This window comes from Myxocyprinus asiaticus, chromosome 32 (genome assembly GCF_019703515.2).
Source record: "Myxocyprinus asiaticus isolate MX2 ecotype Aquarium Trade chromosome 32, UBuf_Myxa_2, whole genome shotgun sequence".
Taxonomy (NCBI): Eukaryota; Metazoa; Chordata; class Actinopteri; order Cypriniformes; family Catostomidae; genus Myxocyprinus; species Myxocyprinus asiaticus.
Window position 1 is genome coordinate 43,529,608 of NC_059375.1, and position 26,496 is coordinate 43,556,103.

At 40.1% G+C, this 26,496-nt stretch overlaps 2 protein-coding genes across 5 annotated transcripts in view; one reads left to right on the forward strand and one right to left on the reverse strand.

Moving 5' to 3' along the window:
* arhgap44b (Rho GTPase activating protein 44b) overlaps nt 1-13,524 on the forward strand; it is a 63,590-nt gene extending 50,066 nt beyond the window's left edge. For 3 of the 4 annotated variants that reach the window (XM_051667884.1, XM_051667885.1, XM_051667887.1), the window contains 3 exons: nt 2,515-2,630; nt 2,873-3,262; nt 5,100-13,524. In XM_051667884.1, coding sequence (XP_051523844.1) covers nt 2,515-2,630; nt 2,873-3,262; nt 5,100-5,236 — 643 coding nt within the window. In that variant the 3' untranslated portion in view covers nt 5,237-13,524. Of the gene's footprint in view, nt 1-2,514; nt 2,631-2,872; nt 3,263-4,630; nt 4,672-5,099 lie in introns of all 4 variants that reach the window. The other variant, XM_051667886.1, reaches the window with a different exon arrangement.
* Nucleotides 13,360-24,619, reverse strand: LOC127423539 (testis-expressed protein 47). The gene is made up of 7 exons (XM_051667929.1): nt 24,503-24,619; nt 22,044-22,116; nt 21,582-21,685; nt 19,805-19,869; nt 19,391-19,601; nt 17,135-17,291; nt 13,360-13,686 (listed from the first exon to the last, which is right to left on the reverse strand). The coding sequence occupies exons 1-7, from the start codon at nt 24,617-24,619 to the stop codon at nt 13,646-13,648; spliced, it is 768 nt and encodes a 255-aa protein (XP_051523889.1). The 3' UTR covers nt 13,360-13,645.
* Between the last annotated feature and the right edge of the window lie 1,877 nt (nt 24,620-26,496).

The window sequence follows — 26,496 nt, forward strand, 5'->3', positions numbered from 1 at the left end:
CTTTTGAAACTGTGTATTTTAATGTTTATTGGCTGTTTACTTCCATTGAAAGTGCATTACTGTAAGCTGAGTGGTCGATTATTTTCCGTGGTAATCCACATAATGCCACAAATGTTGATAGAGCTTAACCTTTATTGAACCCAAAACATTCCTTTCACCCAAAATGAAAATTCTGTCATTATTTACTCACCCTCAAGTTGTTCTAAACCCAAATGACAAAAGGAGATGTGTAATGTTATTCTCAGTCACCATTCACTTTCATACAGGTTTGGAACAACATGAGGGTGTGTGAATGGTACCGAATTGTTATTTTTGGGTGAACTATCCCTTTAAACTCCGGCACTGAATCGTATAGACGCCCCCCCCCCCCCCCCCCAGATTTTTCTCTTCTTGATGTCTCAATGTTCAAAATCTTTTCAGCTCTGATGACACATCATACAATTGGTCGGACTCCAGTTACGTCTGCCCCTCCCCTGAGGAAGAAAGACCGCCCCCTCCATACCGGTTCTCTTCCTCCTTTTCCTCTCCCTCGTTCTCTCACCCCTCACCCCACCCATACCCTCGAGCACAGCCCTGTGCGCGTCCCGTTGCCCCCGGACCCGAATCCGTTCCGCCCGGTCCGTCTCCTCCCCCACTGTCAACCCGCTGGTCCGTATACAGCCCGCCTCCTTTCCTCCCGTCCTTCTCCTCTCTGGACATTAACTCTAACCCTAAACCCAGTTTCCTGCACCTGCCCAAACAGGGCTCTCTGCCCACTGACCCTGCCCCCTCGCATGTGCCGCACGCCGACTTAAACCCCCCGCCCGTCTACATCAAACCCCCACTCGTTCTGCCCCGTCACGACACCTGCCACCCTAACTTTACCCCTCACTCAGCTCCGCCGCCCTGGGCTGCCTGCGTCTGTAACCGAGAGAGGGGACTCAGAGTGACTAGGTAACTATTCACAAACTACCCGCCCAGAACCAGCAGAAACTACAGCAACCCTGAAAGATATTTAAAAGACAAACCATAGAAACTTCTGACCTGAAATGTTTTCTGATGTAGAGAATTAGCGTCCCCGTATGATGCACAACGATTTAGAGTGAAAGTCAGCATTGCATAAAAATTAGCTCTTATTTACTTTCTTAATAAGACATTCCCTGCACTTCATCCATTAACATGGAGCAAAAATCCCTGCTGTCTAAAGAAGAGATTTTTATTTGTGCTTTTGAATGGCCGTCATGCTAACATGGATTACAAAGCCACCTTGAATAAGAAATAACATGTGTAATATGTACAGTGGCAAGAAAAAGTATGTGAACCCTTTGGAATTAGCTGGTTTTCTGCATTAATTGGTCATAAAATGTGATCTCAGCTTCATCAAAGTCACAAGTATAGACAAACACAATGTGCTTAAGCTAACAACACACAAACAATTATAATATTTCATGTCTTTATTGAACACATCCCATTAAACATTCACAGTGCAGAGTGATGCTCCCTCCACCGTACTTCACCGATGGGATGTTTTCATATTGGTATGCGGTGCGCTTTTTATGCCAAACGTAGTGCTGTGTGTTCGTCAAAGAATTCAGCCTTAGTTTCATCAGTCCACAAAACATTTTCCCAGTAGCGTTGTGGAGTGTCAAGGTGGTCTTTGGCAAACTACAGGTGCGCAGCAATGTTTTTGATGGAAAGCAGCGGCTTCCTTCGTGATGTCCTGCCATGAACACCATACCTGTTTAATGTTTTCCGTATAGTAGACTCATGAACAGAGATGTTAACCAGTTCCAATGATTCCTTCAAGTCTTTATCTGTCACTCTACAGTTATTTTTACCTCATTGAGCATTCTGCGGTGTTCCCTTTGAGTCATCTTGGCTGGACAGCCACTTCTAGAGAGAGTACCTATAGTACTAAATCATCTCCATTTATAGACAGTTTGTCTAACTGTGGACAGATGAATATCAAATCTCTTCAAGATAACTTTGTAACCCTTTCCAGCTTCATGCAAAGCAATAATTCATGATCGTAGGTCTTCTGAGATCTCTTGGTCCACGTCAGCGGATACGTCTTATGAATAGCAAACTCAAAATGTTTGAGTGCTTTTTATAAGTCGAAGTAGCTCTAACCCACACCTACAATCCCGTTTCATTAATTGGATGCCAGGTTTGCTAACTCCTGACTCTAATTAGCTTTTGTTGACTTCATTAGCCTAGGGGTTCACTTACTTTTCCCAACCCACACTGTGAATGTTTGAATGACCACATTTTAAGACAAATTTATACATAAATGCAGGTAATTCCAAAGGGTTCACATACTTTTTCTTGCCACTGTATATGTACACGCATATGGAATACTGATAATTCTCCATTGTCACATAGAAAATCAACATTATATAGTATTTATTTTTATGAATATAGTACTCGTTTGTCTTGCAATATACAAAGAAATGTATATCCTGTGATGGTAACTTATATAAATATTTAAAATAATCAGTGCCATGATTTGGTGTTTGTGCACATTTCTGTTGTCAGCACACAGATGAATAAAGAGCCCTCGCCTGTGATTGGTCAAAGAGGAATTTCGCCAACAGCGCCCTCTGGTGGACAAACACAGTTATCAGACCAGAGTCCTTACACACTGCGAAAAGGTATGTGTCGTTTAGTGCGTGCAAGTTAAACTCTATGTACCGCACCTGTGACATGCTGAAAATAATATAGACTCGTCCCTCAGTTTGTACAGTAATGCACTTACAATGTAAGTCTATGGGGCCAGTGCCAGCTCGTTTATTTTTACAAAGTGAGGGATGTGTCATTTTAACTTTAACGTAACTTGTACTGAACCTGTCGTTCTAATTGTGTTTCCATCTCTCTCTCTCTGTGTCTCTCTCAGTTTCCAAAAAATTGGTGCCCATCCCTTCTAAGGGTCCGTTTTCTCCGTCCGGCTGTGTGTCGGATCTATCTCCGGGCCCCTCACCCGTCAGCCTGTCCCCGACGCCCCCCAGCACCCCCTCCTCGTACGGCTTCAGTTACCCTCAGGGAGGCTCCGCCCTCACATCACCCGGACACAGCCACAGTCAGACCGCCACCACGCCCTCTCTCTCCTCCCCTACACCGTTCACAGGCACCCTGCCCAAATTGCGACCTACCCCTAAACCGCCCCGCCAGAGACCTAACCTGCCCCCGCCACAGCCTCCGGGTACGCCCGGTTTGAGCCCGCAGACCCTGGAACATCCCTCAGGCCTGCTGGACGGGTTATCACCGGGCGAGAGTATGTCTACAGGTAAAGATGAGAACTTACCAGTTTGGGGCCGTTAAACAGTGGCCCCAAAAATTATTCAATCACTTAAGTTACACTTCATGTATGAATGTCATTTCATTAGATAACAAAATGTCAAAGAAAATGTCATTCGACTCCACTTTAGTTAATAATGTGTGCTCAAATAAAAGTCTATTCTTAAAGAGACAGTACCATTTTAGCGTTTGTTCTGCATTTCAATGTAAAAATTATTTATGTTAATAAATATGTAACAATATACAGTATATGTACATAATTAATCATGCCCACTGACACGTACATAATTTCCGTATTAAAAGTACGGATTATCCTCCCATACAAGCAATTCAAGCTTGAAGTACGTGGAAGCACAAGAGCTGTGCGAAACACAATAGAATACAGGAATCTTGAGAAGCGATTTTCAAAGTGTCCACTGCTTTTATCTTGACTAAGCGTCCTAAAAATGCAGCGTTTATGACACTGAATACCAGTGAGACGCTCCAAATGCGTCATTCTGAGGCACATGTATCAAAGTAGCATTGTGGAGTGTCAAGGTGGTCTTGGGCAAACTTCAGACGTGCAGCAATGTTTTTGTTAGAAAGCAGCAGCTTCCTTCGTGGTGTCCTGCCATGAACACATACCTGTTTAATGTTTTCCGTATAGTAGACTCATGAACAGAGATGTTAACCAGTTCCAATGATTCCTTCAAGTCTTTATCTGTCACTCTAGGGTTCATTTTAACCTCATTGAGCATTCTGCGGTGTTCCCTTGAGTCATCTTGACTGGACGGCCACTTCTAGAGAGAGTACCTATAGTACTAAATCATCTCCATTTATAGACAGTTTGTCTGACTGTGGACAGATGAATATCTAAGCTCTACACGATAACTTTGTAACCCTTTCCAGCTTCATGCAAAGCAATAATTCATGATCGTAGGTCTTCTGAGATCTCTTGGTCCATGTCAGTGGATACTTATTGTGAATATTAAACTCAAAATGTTTGAGTGCTTTTTATAAGTCAGAGTAGCTCAAACCGACACCTCCAATCTCGTTTCATTAATTGGATGCCAGGTTTGCCAACTCCTGACTCTAGCTTTTGCTGACGTCATTAGCCTAGGGGTTCACATACTTTTTCCAACCTACACTGTGAATGATTGAATGATGTATTTGTTATGTACGAGAACAATACAATAATTTGTGTATTATTAGTTCAAACAGATTGTGTTTATTCATTGACACTGATATTTTGATATCTAATGAAGTGACTTTTTGGAGCCATTGTATATATCATATCTTTCTATAAGTGACTGTAACTCTGAGGTGAACAGCTCTTGTCTTCGGGTTTTCCACTTTTGCTGTTGGTGTTGTTTTACAGCAGTGTAAGGTCATGGGGTCAGTGGGCTTCATTTCAGAAGGGTAAGCAACAGTTGTCTGTGCATAATTTCACCTGACGTCATATTGTCCTCCAGCTGTGCTGTATATAAACACCCTTATCCACCCGCTGTATATATTGTCTGTTTGTGACTGTAATTAACATCGCAGCTGTCTGTCCTGCATGGCTCTGACGTCTCGCTTTGATTGACAGGCAGCTCAATCTCCTTCTCGCTTGAGTTTAAACCTACTGTACATGACCTCTGGCATGACCTCCATACCGACCTCTCAGTTCAGTCACACCACAAACCCACCGAGCCTAAAGTCCCATGTGTCTCTGTGTCCAGTTTAAGTTCTGAACTTCAGGGTTAATAACAACTAAGTGATTGAAAATGTGCCTCTAAATGTTTACACACTTATACTCTTCCTACCCCTCTTTTCATACTTCATACATGTCTGTGTTTTACCTCTAGACTGGTTGTGTAATCTGGACATTCCTGTAATAAACGTTGAACTGGACGGCATTCTGGACGACAGATCTCGCGGGCCGTACAGGAACTCTGTGTCTCTGGTGGAGTCCGAGGAGGAATCAGAGAGCACCGCACTATAACATGCTCCTGTCCTTCACCACATAAATCACTGCTACTGACGGCCCTGTCAACTGCACTTCATATCGTAGAAACTCAGAGAATATTCAATGCTGTCGACGCTTGCACTGACAACAAACAGTATATAAAGGAATAAGACAAAACTACAGTTATTCTATGAAACTTTTATGACATCACTGTGTTGTCGTTCTCCCATCCTGTTTGTTTATGTTTTTATCGTTTTTCCATTTTGTCCGTTTTCTATTTGCCTTATCTAAGTTCTTGCACTTTTGCCTTGAAGTTTGTTTCACGTTTGTTTGGGTCGCTGGATCAATTCTAGACCCATGTTTAACCTCAAATTAGTGTCTCAACCGAGGCTACTGTATTTATCTAGATGAAAACTATACAAACACCGTATAACACATTACAGCACAAACAGCTCATACTGAAGATTAAACATGATGTTGAGATTGATTTGAATGAAGCACCATTCACACTGAGAGTTTGGCAGTCCGTTGTGCTGCAACAAAGGTGAGAACATGTTATCTTTATGCAAATGAGCAGCAATATCAAGCAGTGACTTTTATGACCTTCGTTAAAGGTTTTCAAACATGGATTCTTCCGCCAATGCAGGCGGGACACCATGCTAAAAAACACTCGCAGTGTTTCCTGTGCTACCACCGAATGTATGACTCTTTTAAACTGGTTCTTTTGAATCTACATCGGAAAAACACACTGTGTGACCAGTCTAGCCCGATTCCCGAATGAATGACTCTTTTGAGCCGGTTCTTTTGAATCTACAGCGCAAAACATACAGCGCGACCAGTGTAGTCTGATTCCTGAATGTATGACTCTTTTAAACTGGTTCTTTTGAATCTACAGCGCAAAACATACAGCGCGACCAGTGTAGTCTGATTCCCGAATGAATGACTCTTTTGAGCCGGTTCTTTTGAATCTACAGCGCAAAACATACAGCGCGACCAGTGTAGTCTGATTCCCGAATGAATGACTCTTTTGAGCCGGTTCTTTTGAATCTACAGCGCAAAACATACAGCGCGACCAGTGTAGTCTGATTCCCGAATGAATGACTCTTTTGAGCCGGTTCTTTTGAATCTACAGCGCAAAACATACAGCGCGACCAGTGTAGTCTGATTCCCGAATGAATGACTCTTTTGAGCCGGTTCTTTTGAATCTACAGCGCAAAACATACAGCGCGACCAGTGTAGTCTGATTCCTGAATATATGACTCTTTTAAACTGGTTCTTTTGAATCTACATCGGAAAAACACACTGTGTGACCAGTCTAGCCCGATTCCCGAATGAATGACTCTTTTGAGCCGGTTCTTTTGAATCTACAGCGCAAAACATACAGCGCGACCAGTGTAGTCTGATTCCTGAATGTATGACTCTTTTAAACTGGTTCTTTTGAATCTACAGAGTGAAACAAACAGCGCGACCACTTTAGTCTGATTCCTGGACAAATGACTCTTATGAGCCGGCTCTTTTGAATCTAAAGCATGAAACATACAGCACGACCAGTGTAGTCCGATTCCCGTATGACCTAATCTTATGAACCGGTTCTTTTGAATCTACAGAGTGAAACAAACAGTGTGACTGCTGTAGTCTGATTCCTGGACAAATGACTCTTATGAGCCGGCTCTTTTGAATCTAAAGCATGAAACATACAGCACGACCAGTGTAGTCCGATTCCTGTATGACCTAATCTTATGAACCGCTTCTTTTGAATCTACATAGTGAAACATACAGCACGACCAGTGTAATCCGATTCCCGAATGTATGACTCTTTTAAACTGGTTCTTTTGAATCTACAGCGCAAAACATACAGCGCGACCAGTGCAGTCTGATTCCCGAATGAATGACTCTTTTGAGCCGGTTCTTTTGAATCTACAGCGCAAAACATACAGTGCGACCAGTGTAGTCTGATTCCCGAATGAATGACTCTTTTGAGCCGGTTCTTTTGAATCTACAGCGCAAAACATACAGCGCGACCAGTGTAGTCTGATTCCTGAATGTATGACTCTTTTAAACTGGTTCTTTTGAATCTACATCGGAAAAACACACTGTGTGACCAGTCTAGCCCGATTCCCGTATGAATGACTCTTTTGAGCCGGTTCTTTTGAATCTACAGCGCGAAACATACAGCGCGACCAGTGTAGTCTGATTCCCGAATGAATGACTCTTTTGAGCCGGTTCTTTTGAATCTACAGCGCAAAACATACAGCGCGACCAGTGTAGTCTGATTCCCGAATGAATGACTCTTTTGAGCCGGTTCTTTTGAATCTACAGCGCAAAACATACAGCGCGACCAGTGTAGTCTGATTCCCGAATGAATGACTCTTTTGAGCCGGTTCTTTTGAATCTAAAGTGCGAAACATACAGCGTTACAATTGTACCCTGATTCCTGTACAAATGACTCTTTTGAGCTGGTTCTTTTGAATTTACTGCATAAAATGCACAGCACAACCAGTGTGGAGTGATTCCCAAACAATTGACTCTTTTGAGTTGGTTCTTTTGAATCTACAGTGCAAATGTACAGCCCGACCAGTGTAGTCTGATTCCCGAACGAATTACTCTTTTGAGTCAGTTCTTTTGAATCTACAGGGAAACACACAGTACGACCAGTGAAGCCCAAATTCCCATAAGAATGATTCTTTTGAGCCGGATCTTTTGAATCTAAATTGTCAAACATACAGCGTTACAATTGTACACTGATTCCCATACAAATGACTCTTTTGAGCCGGTTCTTTCGAATCTACTGTGCAAAATGCACAGTGCAACCAGTGTAGAGCGATTCCCAAAAATGACTCTAATGAACCGGTTCTTTTGAATCTAAAGCGTGAAACATGCAGCCCGACCAGTGTAGTCCGATTCCTGAACAAATGACTCTAATGAATCGGTTCTTTTGAATCTACAGCGTGAAACATGCAGCCCGACCAGTGTAGTCCGATTCCTGAACAAATGATTCTTATGAGTCAGTTCTTTTGAATCTAGAGCACAAAACATACAGCTCAACCAGTGCAACCCAATTCCCGAATGAATGACTCTTATGAACCAATTCTTTTGAATCTACAGCATGAAACTTGCAGCCTGACCAGTGTAGTCTGATTCCCAAATGAATGACTCTTATGAACCGATTCTTTTGAATCTACATCGAGAAAGACTGTGCGATCAGTGTAGCCTTATTCCAGAACGAATGACTCTTATGAACCGATTCTTTTGAATCTAGATCGAGAAAGACTGTGTGACTAGTGTAGCCATATTCCAGAACGAATGACTCTTTTGAGCCGGTTCGTTTGAATCTACTGCACGAAACTCATAGCATGAACAGTGTAGCCCGATTCCCGAACGAATGACTCTTATGAGCTGAATCTTTTTAATCTACACTGCTAAACAAACAGTGCTACCTCCCGAACGAATGATAAAATCTCTCGATAAAATCACTATCAGTGTGAACGGCCGCTGCTTGAATCTTATGAATCCAGATGTCTATGTGGTTTAAGAAATTTAAACAGAACGAAAGAGTTTTGCCTTCAGATATATGAGTTTATATTTACATTGAGCTTAAAGAGTGTTTGGAGCCGCAAGTTACAGTTCAAAAACAGAATCAGCTCTAATGTCTGTACACTTCAGTGTCTGTGAATGGGACTTTAGAGTCTGTTTGTAGCAATATATAACATTCTTAAGATAGTATATGAAGAATCAAATATTACAGAAATGATGACACATATAAAATGAAGGCAGATGAAGTATATTATATAAACATTATAACTGTATGGATACTGAGATGGCTGTTTTTGAATGTATTTTGGAGCGGTTCTGACCAAACAAAGGATTCTAATAACTCAATTATATACTGTAAGTATTATCAAGTCCAAATGCACCGCTGCAAACTTGTATATAGACTATTGAAGATCAAATATTTGTAACGGCATACATTTACGAATCTCATTCTCTCTCTAAATATATATATATATAAACAATATTATTTTTGCTTCAGACACAATACTGGTATGTGTAAATGCAGTAATATGCCGCGGTTCCTGTGCAGGTCTCTGGAAACAGGAAGTTCTAGAGCGTTTGCTGAAGAACAGAATTGCGACAGAGATTAAACAGTTAAGTAGTCACAAGTTTACCTCTTACAGGATGGTTATTGTTGTGTGTGTGTTTGTGTGAGTGTTTGTGTGTGTTTGTGTGTTGTGTGTGTGTGCAAGTGTGTGTTTGTGTATGTGTGTGTGTGTGTTGTGTGTGTTTTTTGAGTGTGTGGATGTTGTGTGTGTCTGTTTGTGTGTGTGTTTGAGTGTGTGGATGTTGTGTGTGTCTGTTTGTGTGTGTGTTTGTGTGTTGTATGTGTGTGTGTCTGTTTGTGTGTGTGTGTGTGTTGTGTGTTTTTTTTGAGTGTGTGGATGTTGTGTGTGTCTGTTTGTGTGTGTGTGTGTTGTGTTTTTTTTGAGTGTGTGGATGTTGTGTGTGTTGTGTGTGTCTGTTTGTGTGTGTGTTTGTTTGTTGTATGTGTGTGTGCATGTGTGTGTTTGTGTATGTGTGTGTGCAAGTGTGTGTTTCTGTTCGAGTGTCTGTTTGTGTGTGTGTGTGTGTGTGTGTGCAAGTGTTTGTGTGTGTTGTGTTTATGTGTGTGTGTGTGTGCAAGTATGTTTGTGTGTGTGTGTGCATGTGTGTGGCTCTGTGTTTGAATGTGTTTGTGTGTGTGTTTGAGTGTGTTTCTGTGTGTGTTCAAGTGTGTGTTTGTGTTGTGTGTGTTTTTTGAGTGTGTGGATGTTGTGTGTGTTGTGTGTGTCTGTTTGTGTGTGTGTTTGTGTGTTGTATGTGTGTGTGTGCATGTGTGTGTTTGTGTATGTGTTTCTGTGTGTGTGTGTGTGTGTGTGTGTGTTGTGTGTTTTTTGAGTGTGTGGATGTTGTGTGTGTTTGTGTGTTGTATGTGTGTGTGCAAGTGTGTGTTTGTGTTCAAGTGTGTGTTTGTGTGTGTTGTGTGTGTGTTGTGTGTGTTTTTTGAGTGTGTGGATGTTGTGTGTGGTGTGTGTGTTTGTGTGTTGTATGTGTGTGTGCAAGTGTGTGTTCAAGTGTGTGTGCGTGCAAGTGTTTGTGTGTGTGAGTGTGTATGTGTGTTGTGTGTGCATGTGTGTGGCTATGTGTTTGAGTGTGGGTGTGTGTGTGTTTGTGTGTGTTGTGAGCGTGTGTGTATGTTTGTGTGTGTGTGTGCATGTGTGTGGCTGTGTGTGTGTTTGCATGTTCCAAGCGTGTTAAAAACTGACATGATGTATGAACGCCTGTATCCAAAGTCTTTCTAGCAAGTCAGTCTGTCGGGCATCTTTGAAACGCTCTCGGGAGGTTATTTCCAGTCATGGCAGTGCAGCTCCTATCTATTTGAATGGAGAAAGACTGAAATCTCAAGATTACGATCAAAGAACATTTTAAATCAGCAGTAAAATCTGACAACACTGGTATCATAAATTGTGCTTCTTTACCTCATATCATAGTAAAAAAAACTAAATTGTCCCGGCTTGTATAGCTAATGCGCATGCGCTCTAGAGTTGATTGACAGGTGATGTTTGTATCTAAAAGCTGATTGACTCTTAACCGTGAGGTGGGACTTCCTTTCTACATCCGTTGACCGTTGGGTGCTCAGAGTTTCTTGGTTGAGCGTTCCAATTTCTCCCATTAATTTCAATAGAAGTGGCCCGTCTCTGCTAAATAATCTCTGCTTGATCCAACCACTGACACGTCATCCGTCCATTAAAGTCAGCGACGCAGTTTGCAGACTGTGACAAACATCAGCTTTTTTTCAGTCATTTTAATTTGGAATAACGTGCACTAAAGAATCGTTCACAATAAGACCAGGAACATATATTTAAAGGAATATTCCGGGTTCAGCTCAATCGACAGACTCGTCCCTCCTTTTCTGTACAAAAGCACAAATGTGTGTTCCAGTGAGACACTTACAATGGAAGTCAATGGGGTCAATAATCTGTAAACATTAAAATACTCACTGTTTCAAAAGTATAGACACAAGACATAAACAATATGTGTGTTAACATGATTTTAATGTGACGCTTTGCGTTGGGGTGCTGATCACCCTGTCTGGGTTTATTGTGCGATAACAACCGGCTGACTGTACATTATCCCGCTTATTAAACGGCTACTAAACAAATAAACAGATCAGAGTTCTGTTGGTGTTTATTTTGTGAAAATGACCATCTGACTGCTCATTATCCAGCTTATTACAAGACTACCTGCCTAATAAATAAATAAATGCACATTTAGTCAATAGGAGAGAGTGATAAGAGAAGCAGGAAAGACGGCTCAGATACCCGGATGAACGATCTGATACGTCAATGCGCGGTGGTTACAGAGAAATATCAGAACACTAGATGGCGCCATTGACCAATCAGAATCAAGTATTCCAGGCAGCCGTGTAATAAAATCACTTAACAACCTTTTCTGAGTAAAGTTATATCCAATTTTACAACATTGTTGCCGACGTAACGCCATAAATCCTGTTATCCTGGTAATCGATGATTTAAACAACTTCACAGCTCAAATAATACACGAGTTTTAACAGAAGAATTCATGCAAGTGCTTTTATAAAATTATAAACCCTCCAAAAATTGGCCCCATTGACTTCCATTGTAAGTGCCTCACTGTAACCTCAATTTTTGTTTTCCTTTTAAAGAAAATGAGGGATGAGTCAAAATGATTTTTTGTCGTAATCCACATTATGCAACAAACGCTGTTGATTGAGCTGAACTTGTATTGAGTAAATACAGCTGTTTTTAATGTCATGTTCACTCTAATGTGAATGTCCCTTAATTAACAGCTTTGGGTTTGTATGTTGGAGGAATTAACATTAGTTTTATTTTATTTCGACCATCTGACATTTTCTCCAGAAATGTATTAGCTGATAGATCAGGGACGCCTTGTAAATGGCGAAGAACCAAAATGCAACATGCAAAGAGTCTATAAAGTCCATATTCCACAGTCAAATCCTCTATATTTATTTTCGTAATGCATGAGAGCAGATTTGTCACCTGGTGTTGGTAAAGATGTGTGTTTGTGGATCTGAATGTGCTTGTGTTTTCTGTAGAGACATGTTGAATATGGTGGTTTTGTATTTTTGTTGGGTAAGCCCATTTTTATACTAGGGTTTTATTGGCACAAGCCCATTTAACTGAGATAAAACTGCCATTTCTTAGTGTAATAGGAGGTGTGAAGGCTGTTTATCAATGATTATCAGGTCGAGGTGGAATCTGTGGCATTTCTGCACTGATTTCGAGGGAAAATCTGAATTTAATAAGAGAGCAACACTCTTATAAGTAGCTGAAAAAGGTTCTGGAGGATAAATGTGGGTTATTGTAAAGATGATCTGATGTCTTAACTAGATGTTTGTAAATCTGCCGCATGCTTTGCATTCATTCCTTACATTGTGTCGCGATTTGAAACACTTTTTTATAAATGCAATTTTAGCTAAAGAAGAGAAGCGGGCATTGCTGATACTCGAACCCAAAATATTTACTGCTAATCAAAATTATCTACCCTTCATACTTCCTGTACTGTCAAATCTTAAAGATTTTCAATGTACAAGCTTTATATATAAAGCAGATCGCATGCAATATAGTTCTAAAGGGGCGTTCACGCCAACAGCGATTTGCAGCATAAAAGTAACCAGCACTTTTGGTTGCATGATGAAGCATCACTTTGAGTGTCATCTTGTGATGCACTTAAGATGCATTATTAAAGTAACGGGAAATGCAGGTTTCTAAATCGCTGTCAGTGTGAACGCACTTCTGAATTCGCTTCACATCATACTGAATTCAGCGTTGTTGTTTACGGCCATCACACAAAGATCTTTTTCGTACTTTTATGCATTTCTCGTGTATCTGAGCAGTATCACATAGTGAAATATTTAACAACACAATACTGGGCAATCCACACAACCCACTGCAAATACCCGTGTGTATCTACTGTATTTATGTGGTGGTGTTTTATAGCAATGCATGCTGTTTCACTGTCATGCGGTTCAGTTTGTTTTTTATTGACTTCCTCACGTGTTTCACGCTCGATTTACACTTGAACAAACAGGGGCCGAACAAAAAGGCAGTCATTTACTCAGAGAATGATTTTTAACATTTTGTTGTTTTTTAATGAAGAGGCCCGGTGTGTGTGTGTGTGTGTGTGTGTGTGTTTTAAAATGTGTTTGAAATGGAAAACTGGAATCATTTGAGATGGAATCCTACATCCTTCATCAGAATGTGATCTCAATTAAAAATCATTTTTGATTACTTACGTGTGTGCATGTATTTTATTCACAAAAAATACACTTGAAAACTCACGATCAATGAATGGGAAAATCATTGACACATTCAACAATGAAAATGTATACACTTATTAATATAGAGTTGTTCAAATGATCTGAAGATGTTCCACCGCAGGCCATACTGATTCTGTAAGAAAAAAATAAAAATGATATAAAACAAACAAACGTTTTTCCCCTTTTTCACCCAAATCCCAATGCGCTCTAAGTCCTCGTGGTGGCGTAGTGACTCGCCTCAATCCGGGTGGCGGAGGATGAATCTCAGTTGCCTCCGCGTCTGAGATCGTCAATCCGTGCATCTTATCACGTGGCTTGTTGAGCGTGTTGCCACGGAGACATAGCGCGTGTGGAGGCTTCACGCCATCCACCGCGGCATCCACGCACAACTCACTACTCACCCCACCGAGAGCAAGAACCACATATAGCGACCACAAGGAGGTTACCCCATGTGACTCTATCCTCCCTAGCAACTGGGCCAATTTGGTTGCTTAGGAGACCTGGCTGGAGTCACTCAGCACGCCCTGGATTCGAACTAGCGAACTAGCGAACCCCAGGGGTAGTAGCCAGCGTCTTTTACCACCGAGCTACCCAGGCCCCCATAAAACAAACTTTTTATAAATTGCAAATTACAAAATCACCATGGTAACTATAGTTTCTGCCTAAAAATAGTCATTTGGTATTAGACACCACAAAAAACATATATAAAATCATAAAAATTAAATAGCGGCAAGATTCTGAAAGCTTACACTTGATTTATTATGATAATTTACAGTAGTAACAATAACTGTAGCAACTATGGAATTTTGCTGGAAACAATGCTTACCATGGTAAATTTGTAACGGTTAATTCATTATTTAACCTCCTGAGACCCCGCGTCCACGTGTGGACATTACGTTTTGGCTTCATTATACGCAACGTATAATTTCATTTCCTTTAAACTGACTGATCTCAGATCAGGAGATTCTGTGCTGTCAGTAAAGGGTTAAACTTTCAACACACGGAGTCATGTGACCAAACAACATGGCGCTGACCACAGCGGAGTTTGTCTTTGGGAGAAACACCAACAAAACTACATCTGGTAAGAAACCTAATTAAGTTTTTACATTGAAACCTGTTTGAGTCAAAAGATTAGAGTCTCTAGTTTCATCCGATATGCCATTTTTATAATTTGAGTGATATATCGTGAAACGGCACGCTGTTAAACACAATGACCACGTATGTGGACTATATGTTCAGTTTCAGTTAAAATATCCTACATTCACTGTGCATCACATTGAGAATTAATGGGTTCATGCAAAAACTGAAAAATGTTGCTTTCAGAGGATTTATATGGAGTTATGATGAAAATAAGGTGCATTTCAAACTGTTCTGAGATCAGTGCAGACAGACAGCACACTGGAGGTTAAGTCGTTCACTAAATAGGGAGCAAGGGAGCATCGTACCTCCGTATACACCCTCCGGAGGTAGCATTTTCCTGGTTTCGGACGCAGCCTTGAAGCTGCACTCACACGCTTGTGTGGATCAATCACCTGACAGTTTAAATGACCTGGATCGCCTGCTTAGATTGTCATGGACTGACTGTCATGATTTGTGAATGAGAGGAACTTTTGATCCTGATCCTGAAGTTTTTGATTCTGGCTGACAGAATACGCACTTCAGAGGAAGATATTAGATGAGCGCTTGACGGGAAGAAAACGCTGGATTTGCGTGTGGTTCGTGAATTACATCTGTTTAAATGAGGTACCTGCATATTTGCAAATGGTATATAATGCAAGTTTTATTGATATTTGCATTTTATCATTAGAAAAGTAAGTTAAAGGTGACAGGAAACTGTTGAGGAGAGGCTGACAGAATACGTGCTTCAGAGGAAGATTTATCCACAGGATACTGGATCTGCTGAAGTTTTGTGAGGTTGGTTTATTACATCTATTTAAACGAGATATGTGCATATTTGCAGATGGTGTATGATATTACTTTTACTGATATTTGCCTTTTTTTCATTAGACAAGACAGATATAATTACAGGGAACTGTTGAAGAGAGAGAGGGGGAAAGAAACAGGCGAGCGCTTTAACATTATGAGCTCAAACATGTCTGTCGTGGCTATTATAGTTGTAGCACGATGGCATGTAACATGAAAGCAAACCGTGACTGGTTGTTTACATGTCTCAGGCGATTTTCGGCACCCTCAAGAAACAAATTGGCCAAACAGGAAAATGTATCGGCCGATGCCGATAATTAAAAAATTTCAGAATATCGGCCGATTTATCGGCCTCGGCGATATATCAGTCGACCACTACAGGGGAGCATCCTATAGCTCTCTATGCAGTTAAGTGCATTCACTCCTAAAATCTGATCAAAAGTTCAGTTTCAGGCTGCAGATGATGTTTGGATCACTCAACATGTTTGACAGACATGAGACAATGATAATCAGTACATAGATTCAGAATTCAGGTTTTTTGCATGTTTCGTAGAGGCTACTAGTTACAATGAAAAAAGGGGAATGGAAAATGCACACAGGAGTCACGCTCGGGTCTCAGGAGGTTAAAAGAACAAATGAGAGCAATCTCTCTGACTTCCATATATGAATATTGAAGACACTAAGGAATATTCATACCTTCAAATCATTAAAATTTTGTTAAATAAGATGTTGGAAAAGTGATGATAGAACAGAAAATAATGAGGAAGTGAGTGTCACGATAGAACTATAACTAACTTTCAGTAGTTTTCTCTGGAGGTTTATCCAGCCATAAAGCTGTTAATGCAGTACAGTTCACATGCATGCATGCATATCATATTTGCATGCACTTCAGAGCTTAAAACAGGATGTCATACAATACCTCCTGACCCTAAAGCCAAACACTACACTGTAGCTGGGCGAAAACTCCCAAAAACATGCCCTTTAAATGATCAAATAAAACAGCACAATCATTACATTTCAAACACAGTTAATTTGCTGAACATCAAATGATTTGATTAAACTAAACATGAAACCTATGCTTCAAGAATATACAGAATATTCCGTACTAGTTGGGTGAATATATGGCGTGTGAGCCAGAGTTACAATCACAATGATTTTTCTCTCTTGCCTGTTTGTGTACACTACATTTCAGGTGCTGTAAGCAATTTATGCACATTTTTTTGACTACTCCCTGAAAGATATTAATGCAATAAGTGTCCTGAGATAATCTCACCGGTCTCTGTGACAGCTCTAAAAATGTGCCGCAGACAATGACATTTTCTGCCTGTCAATCATTTAGCACGTTCTCATAGTATTGCAGTTGCAGTGAATTATTGAGGCTTAATGCCATTTTTATGCCATGTTGTTCATAACAGTTGTCAGTTGAGGGCGCTAATTTGCTGCTGTTGTTTTTGACAACCGTTTCTGCTCACGTCCATCTCAATAAAGCTCATTTGGTATCTTTGGAAAAAAGAGGCGTGGCTAATCAAACGGCTCGACTTGACAGCTTGTGCGGCTAAAATCGCTTACAGTACCTTTAAGTATGATTTGTTTGTGATTTTATTAAAATGCATTATTTATATACCTCACATAAAGTCCAGTGTGTGTTGACGTCTTACCGGAGTCCAGCAGTTGATGTAGAGGTGAGTAGTATGTGCTCAGGTAGTGCATTGGACTCAACAGCGACTCCATCTGGACGAGACGAGACACAGCAGCTTGTGGTGGAATGAGCTCTGATGCGTCCTTCAACAGTTCCTCTGGAATCTCCTTAGATCCCTGTTCAAGCACACAAAACTATCATATGGCTTCAGAAGACTTGGAATGTATAGTATGCGTATAATATTGACTACTTTTATGGTGTTTTTTTGTCCTTTTTTTTTTTTTTTTTTAGCTTGAACGACGTTGTCAGTGAACATTGTATGGAAAGAGCTGCGTGGAGATTTACACAGAAAAAAAAAACGCTCGTACAGGGAGTAAAGATTTCAATAGTTAGGAGAAAGGTGTCCCCTCTAGAACTTCAGAAGAGATCTCAAACTGTGCTCTGATTTGCCATGATACCAAAGTCTGCGATTAAAAATCATAAAGGGCTTTTCACAATACACATTGTTTCAGAGCAGCTTTCCAGAAAATCACATTGTAATTTCTGTGATGTTTCAAAGTTGATCTCACTATAAACACATCAAATTTAACCAAGACCAAATTATCTGGACGAGGCGTATGTTACCCATTTTAATTTCAAGGGCTCTTGCGGAACGTCCTCTTTAATTTTCGTGCCAGCGCAAGTGACCGTGGATGGGAGTATTTGCGTTATCTGTGGGCGGGGTTGGGGAGTAAACCCGCCTACATTTAAAATGCTAAATATTAGAAACTGTATTCCAGCTACAATTTGTAGCTACAATTGAAATCATTGGTAATCAGAATACAGTTACATTCAAAAAGTGTTTTGATTACTTTGCATTTTATTGTCATTTGTTTCATTTAATATTTCGTCCTTTCAGATGGAAAACATTTATACATATAAATGATGTGATCCAAAGTGCATTTGAACAGCGGTGAAACACTTTCTTATGATGTGTTACATTCATACGAGCAGACAGAGAAGTACGTTTGAAGTAAGTTTGGAGCAGAAGAAATAGAAATAGTCCTTGTGTAAACTGTCAGCTTTACGCTAAGATAAAATGCTATTTCTGGCCATTTTACATGCACATGTTACCAGACACGATCATATTTTTTTATCAAGAAAATTCACGTTAGATCATAATTTCTTTTTTCTCTAGTAAAATCTTTGTTATTAGGGCAAAAATCATATTCTTGATAATAATTTTTTTGTATTGTTTTCCTGTAAAAATATATAAAAATCCTTAAAACAAGATCAGTTTGATTTATCTTGTTTTAGAAACAACACTGCCTGAGATTTTTTTTTAATCTTTTTTTTTTCTTGATTTTCTCCCCAATTTGGAATGCCCAATTCCCAATGCGCTCTAAGTCCTCGTGGTGGTGTAGTGACTTGTCTCAATCCAGGTGGAGGGAGGACGAATCTCAGTTGTCTCCGCGTCTGAGATCGTCAACCCCCGCATCTTATCACGTGGCTTGTTGAGCGTGTTGCCACGGAGACATAGCGCATGTGGAGGCTTCACGCCATCCACCGCGGCATCCACGCACAACTCACCACACACCCCACCGAGAGCGAGAACCACATTATAGCGACCACGAGGAGGTTACCCCATGTGACTCTACCCTCCCTAGCAACCGGGCCAATTTGGTTGCTTAGGAGACCTGGCTGGAGTCACTCAGCACACCCTGGATTCAAACTCGTGACCCCAGGTGTGATAGTCAGCATCAATACTCGCTGAGCTACCCAGGCCCCCCAGAAATATTTTTGGTTTAAGTTTTTTGTGTTTCAATAAATACATTTTTCACTATGATTAATAATATTTACATTCTCTGTAATTGAATGGAGCCTACATCCAAATCCTGACGAGAACCACATTTTCCAAGCGTCTAAAAGAAGCGTGTCACTGTCATTGAAATATGCCTGACATTCAACCAGGACACAGTTAATGCGAAAAAGAACGTGAGTCCATATTTCTAATCTTCTAATTCTTATGAATGTGCTGTCTTTGTTTATACCGCTGGTGCTTGACAGAGAATGGACTATATAATAGGACGCAGTCGGTGCAATAAATGGAGAAGAAGGTCAGAATTGAATTGCACTTGACCCGACCCATTAGCGCTTTGCATGTGTAATTTCACCCAACTCACTTGCGCCTAGGCTTACACTTAGCACATGCTTAGAGCAACCTCTGAGCAATAACATTTTCATCTGGGGTTATGCACTTAAAGCAAATGTACTGAATTTGTGTAGAAATATCTACCATGATCTGTTCTCTTATGTTGAGCAGGTGACAGCCGAGACTCAGAAGCTGATGTAGAGTTTCGCTCACTAGTTTTTCCGAGCTCTGGTCCTCCGAACCGACCGAACGGCTGCTGTCAGACTCACTCAACAGCTTGTAGTTCCACTGTTGGAAGAGTCTGCTGGGAAGGTCATGGGACACGAGCAGAACTCTGGGCTCCAGGATCAGGCCACTGTGGGTCAAAGAGGTCCTGTGAACTTCTGAAGGGAAACTGAAGGGATTTATTGACATCAATAGACAGACATTTCTACACATTTCCTCTTACATATCGCAAAGAATCTTTTGAAGTGGGTATGAATGAAAGTGAATTGTCCCCTCACAAAGGGTCGTGACCTTGCTCAAGATTCGGTGAAACTCCCATGACATTCGTCTCACCTGTGCAGGTTTTCCTGCATGTGTCGCAGGTCTTGCAGGACTGACAGAAGAGTTTCAGTTGAACACTACAGCAAAAAACAGACATTTCAAGAGTTAAATGGATTTGAATTGTAGCTACTGGGTTATTCCATGTCAAATCAACCAAATTTCAAAAACTTCCTTGGCTCAGTAATACTTTTACTGAGGACAGATACAATAAATGCAATAGGGTTTCATCACATTGGTTGATTCATTCCAGAGCTTTTCGGATGTACATTTCTGAAAACCAAACAATAGATATAGGTATTGCATTAACTGAGTGTATTTTTGGACTCTCTAAAATGTATTACTATGTGAATAAATACAGGTGCATTTCTAGTTTCAACATTATTTGTACTTCAGACCTTTATTTTGCTGGACAAGAAAAACTAGCTTCATAGCATGTGACCCACATTTGGTTTTCGACTAATGAAAATGGGTAAAATGTAACCATTTACTGAATGGTTATGGAGCCACATTGAGAGCCCCATATCTCTGGGAATGAACCATATAGTGCCTTAAAAATTAAGATAGGAAAAGAAAAGTTTGTTCTGAACCAGAATGTAAAAGGATATTAAGAAATCTTTAATACTTCTGGAGTTATAGACACTCCAACTTTGGAAAGACTACACGAAAAAGTGTTTTTTCCCATTTTTGGACTCACACCATTGGCGTATAATGCAACAAGAGGTGCTGAAGTCATCTGATATTAGTAATAGATCTACTGATCTCTGTGTACAAATACAATCAGGACACTGACACATTTCTAAGGTTACTTTATTGACCTGTAGTTTTGCTCTAAAATCATTGCCAAAAATTTCATTTTGACCCCCCTCTACAAAATAATGGATTATTCATCTATGACATTTAATTAGGGCTGTTAATCATTTAAAAATGGTATCAAAGTAATTGCATGATATGCCGATTAATTAATTGAATTAATCACAATGAATTGCATGAATACATATTTGCCCTCAAATTACAATAATTCAATATATAAATAACAATATACAAATAATTATATTAGTTATTTTAAAATAATTTGCCAATCTGTCCAAAATGGACGTGTGATGCTCCTGTTCTACTCACTCCATACGGGACTCAAACCAGCATCTCCAGCGTGGGAGGTGGGTGCGCTAACAAGGAGGCTACAGCCCCTAGCATCAGTCACTAATGCACCTCTTGAGGTCAGGAGAGTGAGGTTTATACACATTGCACAGTTATCTATCAGCTGGTTCCCTTTACAGACGCATCAGTGAACACATGCTTCAGACGGACGCTTTTGGAGCATCTAACTTGCATCATAAACAGTCGCTGTGTCAAGTTAAACATAGTTTGAAATTTAGAAAAACATGTCTCCAGATTCCTGCAAACAGATGTGTTTGAATGCAAGAACACGTTCTGATCTTGTGCTGTCGCTCAAGCAAGTCTGTTTGTTGTCTGTACAGCTGGAGTTTCGCTTACTGCCCCCTGCTGAAAACAGGTGGTACAATGGTAGGAATGTTTCGTTTTACGGTCCCGGGACATGATTATTTACGTAATTGTTTTAACATACTTAATATATCATTAATTGCACTAAAGCGCATTAAATCAACAGCCCTACATTTAATAATTTGGCTTTTATCATCATTTATGTATTTCTTTCATGAGCTAGGGACCTCAAAAGATGGGTCATCCAGGTTCTTCCTGAACAGATTTATGTATGAAGGTAAATCAATTAAATGTAAATACATGTTGACACACAGCGCAGGTGAGTTACCTCAATGACATGTAGAGCGTGTTCAGGATACAGCAGCAGGAGACCGGTGATGTCTTCACCCGGACGGCTCCTCTGTAAACTCTGATTCAGCTTCTCATAATGAACTGAAACACAGAACACAAGGAAAAACATCTCAGTCAGAGTTAGAGAGTTTCATTTTGGGGTTTGGATTATAAAGTCATTCTAAACCTTTAATCACAAACACAGTATGTGAAGAAATCTGAGAGTATAGTAAGTTCACATTAGCGGCTGTAAAAGAGATGCACTTTAGCATAATTTAAAGAATCCTTAAACGGCTCTTTTCCACGCAACATCATACAATGATACTTTTAATGTGCTTTAAAGTTGTATGGAAAAGAGCGTCGTGAAATCTTTTTTTGTGTTCCATGGAAAACGTGTGGTGAGTAAATAATAGCAGAATTTTGATCTTAACATTTTAAAACTGTTGTAATGCAGTCTGACCTCCCACAGTCCTTCTGTCTGTGAGACCGCTGGGGAGATGACCAGCCACAATGAGTCTGTGTAACAGAAACTTCTGTGAGAGAGAGAGAGAGACAGGAAGTGATAAATGAAGAGTTAAGTGAGTGAGAGACAGCTGTAAAAGAACTGGAGAAACTTTGCACCCATTCAAACAATTACTGTGGGCCTTATTTTAAGATCACTAGTTCTAAGCGCAGCACTATGTGAAAAATCATACGTGCAAAGTCAGTGGGCATTACCAGGAAGTTTTGGTATTTTCGTGCAAGCATGCGCTAAGTCTAGGCACAAGTGGGTTTGGTGAAATTACACGCACAAAGGGCTAATGGGTTGGTTCAAGTGCAATTTGGGTCCTATTATTTAGTCCAGTCCCTGTCATGCACAAGCATTATAAACAAAGACCGCACATTCTTTGACAGCGACACGCTCCCTTTATATGCATGGAAAATGTGATTCCCATCAGAATTTTGATTTACGCTCCATTAAATTATAGAGAATGTAAGTATTATTATTAATGAAATCATACCAAATCCAAACATTTTACTCTGTCCATCTTCTTCCACCGGCCCCTTTTGCTTAACTTAAAAATCACTCAACAACAGGTGGAAAAATACCAATACCAAATTAGATTATTAATACAATTGTAAATATAAACATAATAATAATAATAATAATAATAATAATACTAGAAAAATTAACCATAACCTATAGGTAGTTTAACACAAATCTAATAAATTTATGTTTCATTAAACGGCTAAAACAGTGATTGTCAGGGACATAATTTTTTTATAAGTTCCACTATATTTTCAGAGTTTGGACTTGATCTTTATTACCACCTGCTGGTGGAATCTCCAAACTGCAAATGTAAGAACCGAGTTTAGACACTGAGATTAGACCTGCTTTTGAAACGTCTTACTGCAAGAAAATAGCAAACTGCACTTTGCACAACTTCTTTAACATAAAATACACCCACAGTTTGCGCGCATACACCCACAGATAGCACAAACACTCCCACCCATGCCCACTTGCGCTTTGTGCAACTTTATTAATATAAAATACACCCACAGTTTGCGCGCATACACCCACAGATAGCGCAAACACTCCCACTCATGCCCACTTGCGCTTTGCGCAACTTCATTAATATAAAATACACCCACAGTTTGTGCGCATACACCCACAGATAGTGCAGACATTCCTGCCCATGCCCACTTACGCTTTGTGCAACTTCATTAACATAAAATACACCCACAGTTTGCGTGCATATACCCACAGATAGCACAGACACTCCCACCCATGCCCACTTGCGCTTTGTGCAACTTTATTAATATAAAATACACCCACAGTTTGCGCGCATACACCCACAGATAGCGCAAACACTCCCACTCATGCCCACTTGCGCTTTGCGCAACTTCATTAATATAAAATACACCCACAGTTTGTGCGCATACACCCACAGATAACGCAAACACTCCCACCCATGCCCACTTACGCTTTGCGCAACTTCATTAACATAAAATACACCCACAGTTTGTGCACATACACCCACAGATAGCACATACACTCCCGCCCATGCCAATTTGCGCTTTGTGCAACTTCATTAATATAAAATACACCCACAGTTTGTGCGCATACACCCACAGATAGCACAAACACTCCCACCCATGCCCACTTACGCTTTGCGCAACTTCATTAACATAAAATACACCCACAGTTTGCACGCATACACCCACAGATAGCGCAAACATTCCCGCCCATGCCCACTTACGCTTTGCGCAACTTCATTAATATAAAATACATCCACAAATGGCGCAAACACTCCCACCCATGCCCACTTGCATAAATTAAAGGGAGTACAACAAATACCACCATGATGTATACTTGCAGTTGTTTTTTCCAGCACATCTCAAATTCTGTATTGTGATTAATAGAATTCTGTGCTAGAAATTACGCTGGTGGAAATTATTATTATTATTATTTTTCTTTATGGCTAACATTTATGTATTCTAAATACACACATTATAATAAAATATTTTCACACTTTTTGCATAATTTGGCAAAATTACAGCTTAATTGGAAATAATGGCCAATAAAAGTGATACATTTCCCTTGATTTGTCTTTGTTTTGTTTCATATTTCACCTCAAGCATGTGCTTCACTGACACTTTTGTCCACTTGGTTAACAAGTACACTAACTTTATATATATACAGTATATTGCATTGAGAATTTGGGGGGAAATGTTTTTAAACTCTCATGTAAATAATGTCATAATGCAAAAAATAAAAAAAAAAAAAATACGTTTACTTTTTCTCAAATGCAAAGTATATCTAAATGTAACATAAGTCAGAATTTAGATTTTAAAGTCTATCTCAATACACTTCTAAAACACATACAATAAAGCCATTAGCATTCTGAAATTCTCTCTATCTCTCTCTGCTGCACTGACCATGTCATTGTCTGTCCGTGTCTGCCTCCTGTGTGCCAGCCGCCGGTGAAGCAGACTGGTGCCGTTGTCCTCCTGTTCAGAAGCTGTTTTACTGGAGCTCTGCAGATCTTTCTCCATGTTTCTGTTCTCTCTGGGTTTGTGTTTATCTCGCTGTAACTAACCCTCCCTTCCTGTTTACTACCTCCATGGTATATCCTAGAGACGTGAGGAGTATCTACCCCAGGGGCAATTAGACGGGTGAGAGTCTGACCCATCAGTCCAGACTGGCATCATATATGCCCACTCTTTCCCCCTGCCACCTGAGCAGAGGGATTTTGTTTACTTCGTTGTATACGAGAGAATGAGTGACCATGACTACAGTTGACACACATTTATGCACCCAAACGAGAGGATTTATTTGAATATGAAAGCATGTTTTCATTTGTTAGGTGCTCGATTATGTCGTCTAACAGAGCTCATCAAGGATAAGTTCACACAAAATTACCAATTTTGTCTCATTTACTCACTCACGAGTCATTCTAAACACGCATGCTATTGTTTTTTCAGTGGAAAATGAAAGGAGAATTTTTGTAGGATGTTCATACTGCTCTTCTACATACAATGGGCCTCATTCATGAAACTTTCATTAATATATGAGTACCGTAAATTCGGAGTAATTTGCACGTAAAATGGACCTTCCTGAAAACTTTTCACCGGATTCACAGACGCTTCGTACTTTCCAGATTTGTTAGTAAAATGTGTGTATGTTAGTGAACTCAAAACATACGTTAATAGGGGGCGTGTGCATGTTCATTCACAATTATCATAATCCACGCCCACAAAACACCATATAAGGAAGTCACCAGACTAATTTAATTATTAGTTAATTTTTTCATTACTCATTTAATTTCCCTTCTATCGAAATGTAGTCATGACACTTTGTCTGAAAGAACACAACACTTTCGGATGTCTTACGCACGATTTACACGTGGTCGGGAGCCAACTAGCGTTTTGAAAATACGAAAACTTTCATGAATCCGAGAATTAACATCAGAGCGGCTTTACGAACGATTTAAACAAAAATTTGTTCTGCTCGTGCTTCGTGAATGATGCCTATTGACAGTTCATAGAGAGCATTTCAAAAGCATGACTAAAATGTGTCATAAAAGTAGTCCATATGATTTGTCCACTATATTCCAAGTTTGTTGAAGTCATACCGTAGCTTCATATGAGTTGAATATCTTCCCCTCTGCCACAGCTTTCAATTCAAATATGGTGACTTTAGACTTCAAACGTCATAGTTTTTTGCATTTCTTGTGATCATATGTCATATTTGATTTGTGGGAAGATTTGCAGTGAATAACAACTTAAATTTCAGTCTGTTCCTTACATAACTTTATCATATGTCTTCAGAAAACTTTGAATATACTGTATGAGTAATATGGATTACTTTTAGCATCCTTTTTGGAGCTTGACAGCTGTGGTCACCATGAACTGTCATTGTATGGAAACAAACAGCGTGAAGATTCTTCAAGCATTCTGCATTTGTGTGCATGGAAGAAAGAAGGTCATACAGGTTTGGAACAACATGAGGGTAAGTAAACAATGTCAGAATTTTCATTTATGGGTGAACTAGTTGTTCAGGTGTGTACAGTTGATTGTGTCTGAATGCAGGTCAAAGGTTGTGATATATTTAACAATTGAACCAGTTGTTGAGTTTGGTGTAACCCAGCAACCTTTTAGGAGAAGAAATCTGATACAGGTCTACTGAAAGTGAATGAAATAACGTCACACAAACCTTTCTGACAGTCCTGTGGTTCTCCATGAGCCGAGTGAACAGAGATACTCTGTCCTCTAGAAACCGACTCCCAAACTCTGTGTCCAGCGCTCGGGAAGCCATGACTTCCAGACCATCTGTGTTTGCATTGGTTGCCAAGCAACAGCTGGATGGGGTGGGGCAGGGGCAATTGTGAAAACAGCCCCTGAGCTTTACACTCATGATGGGAATTTACTGT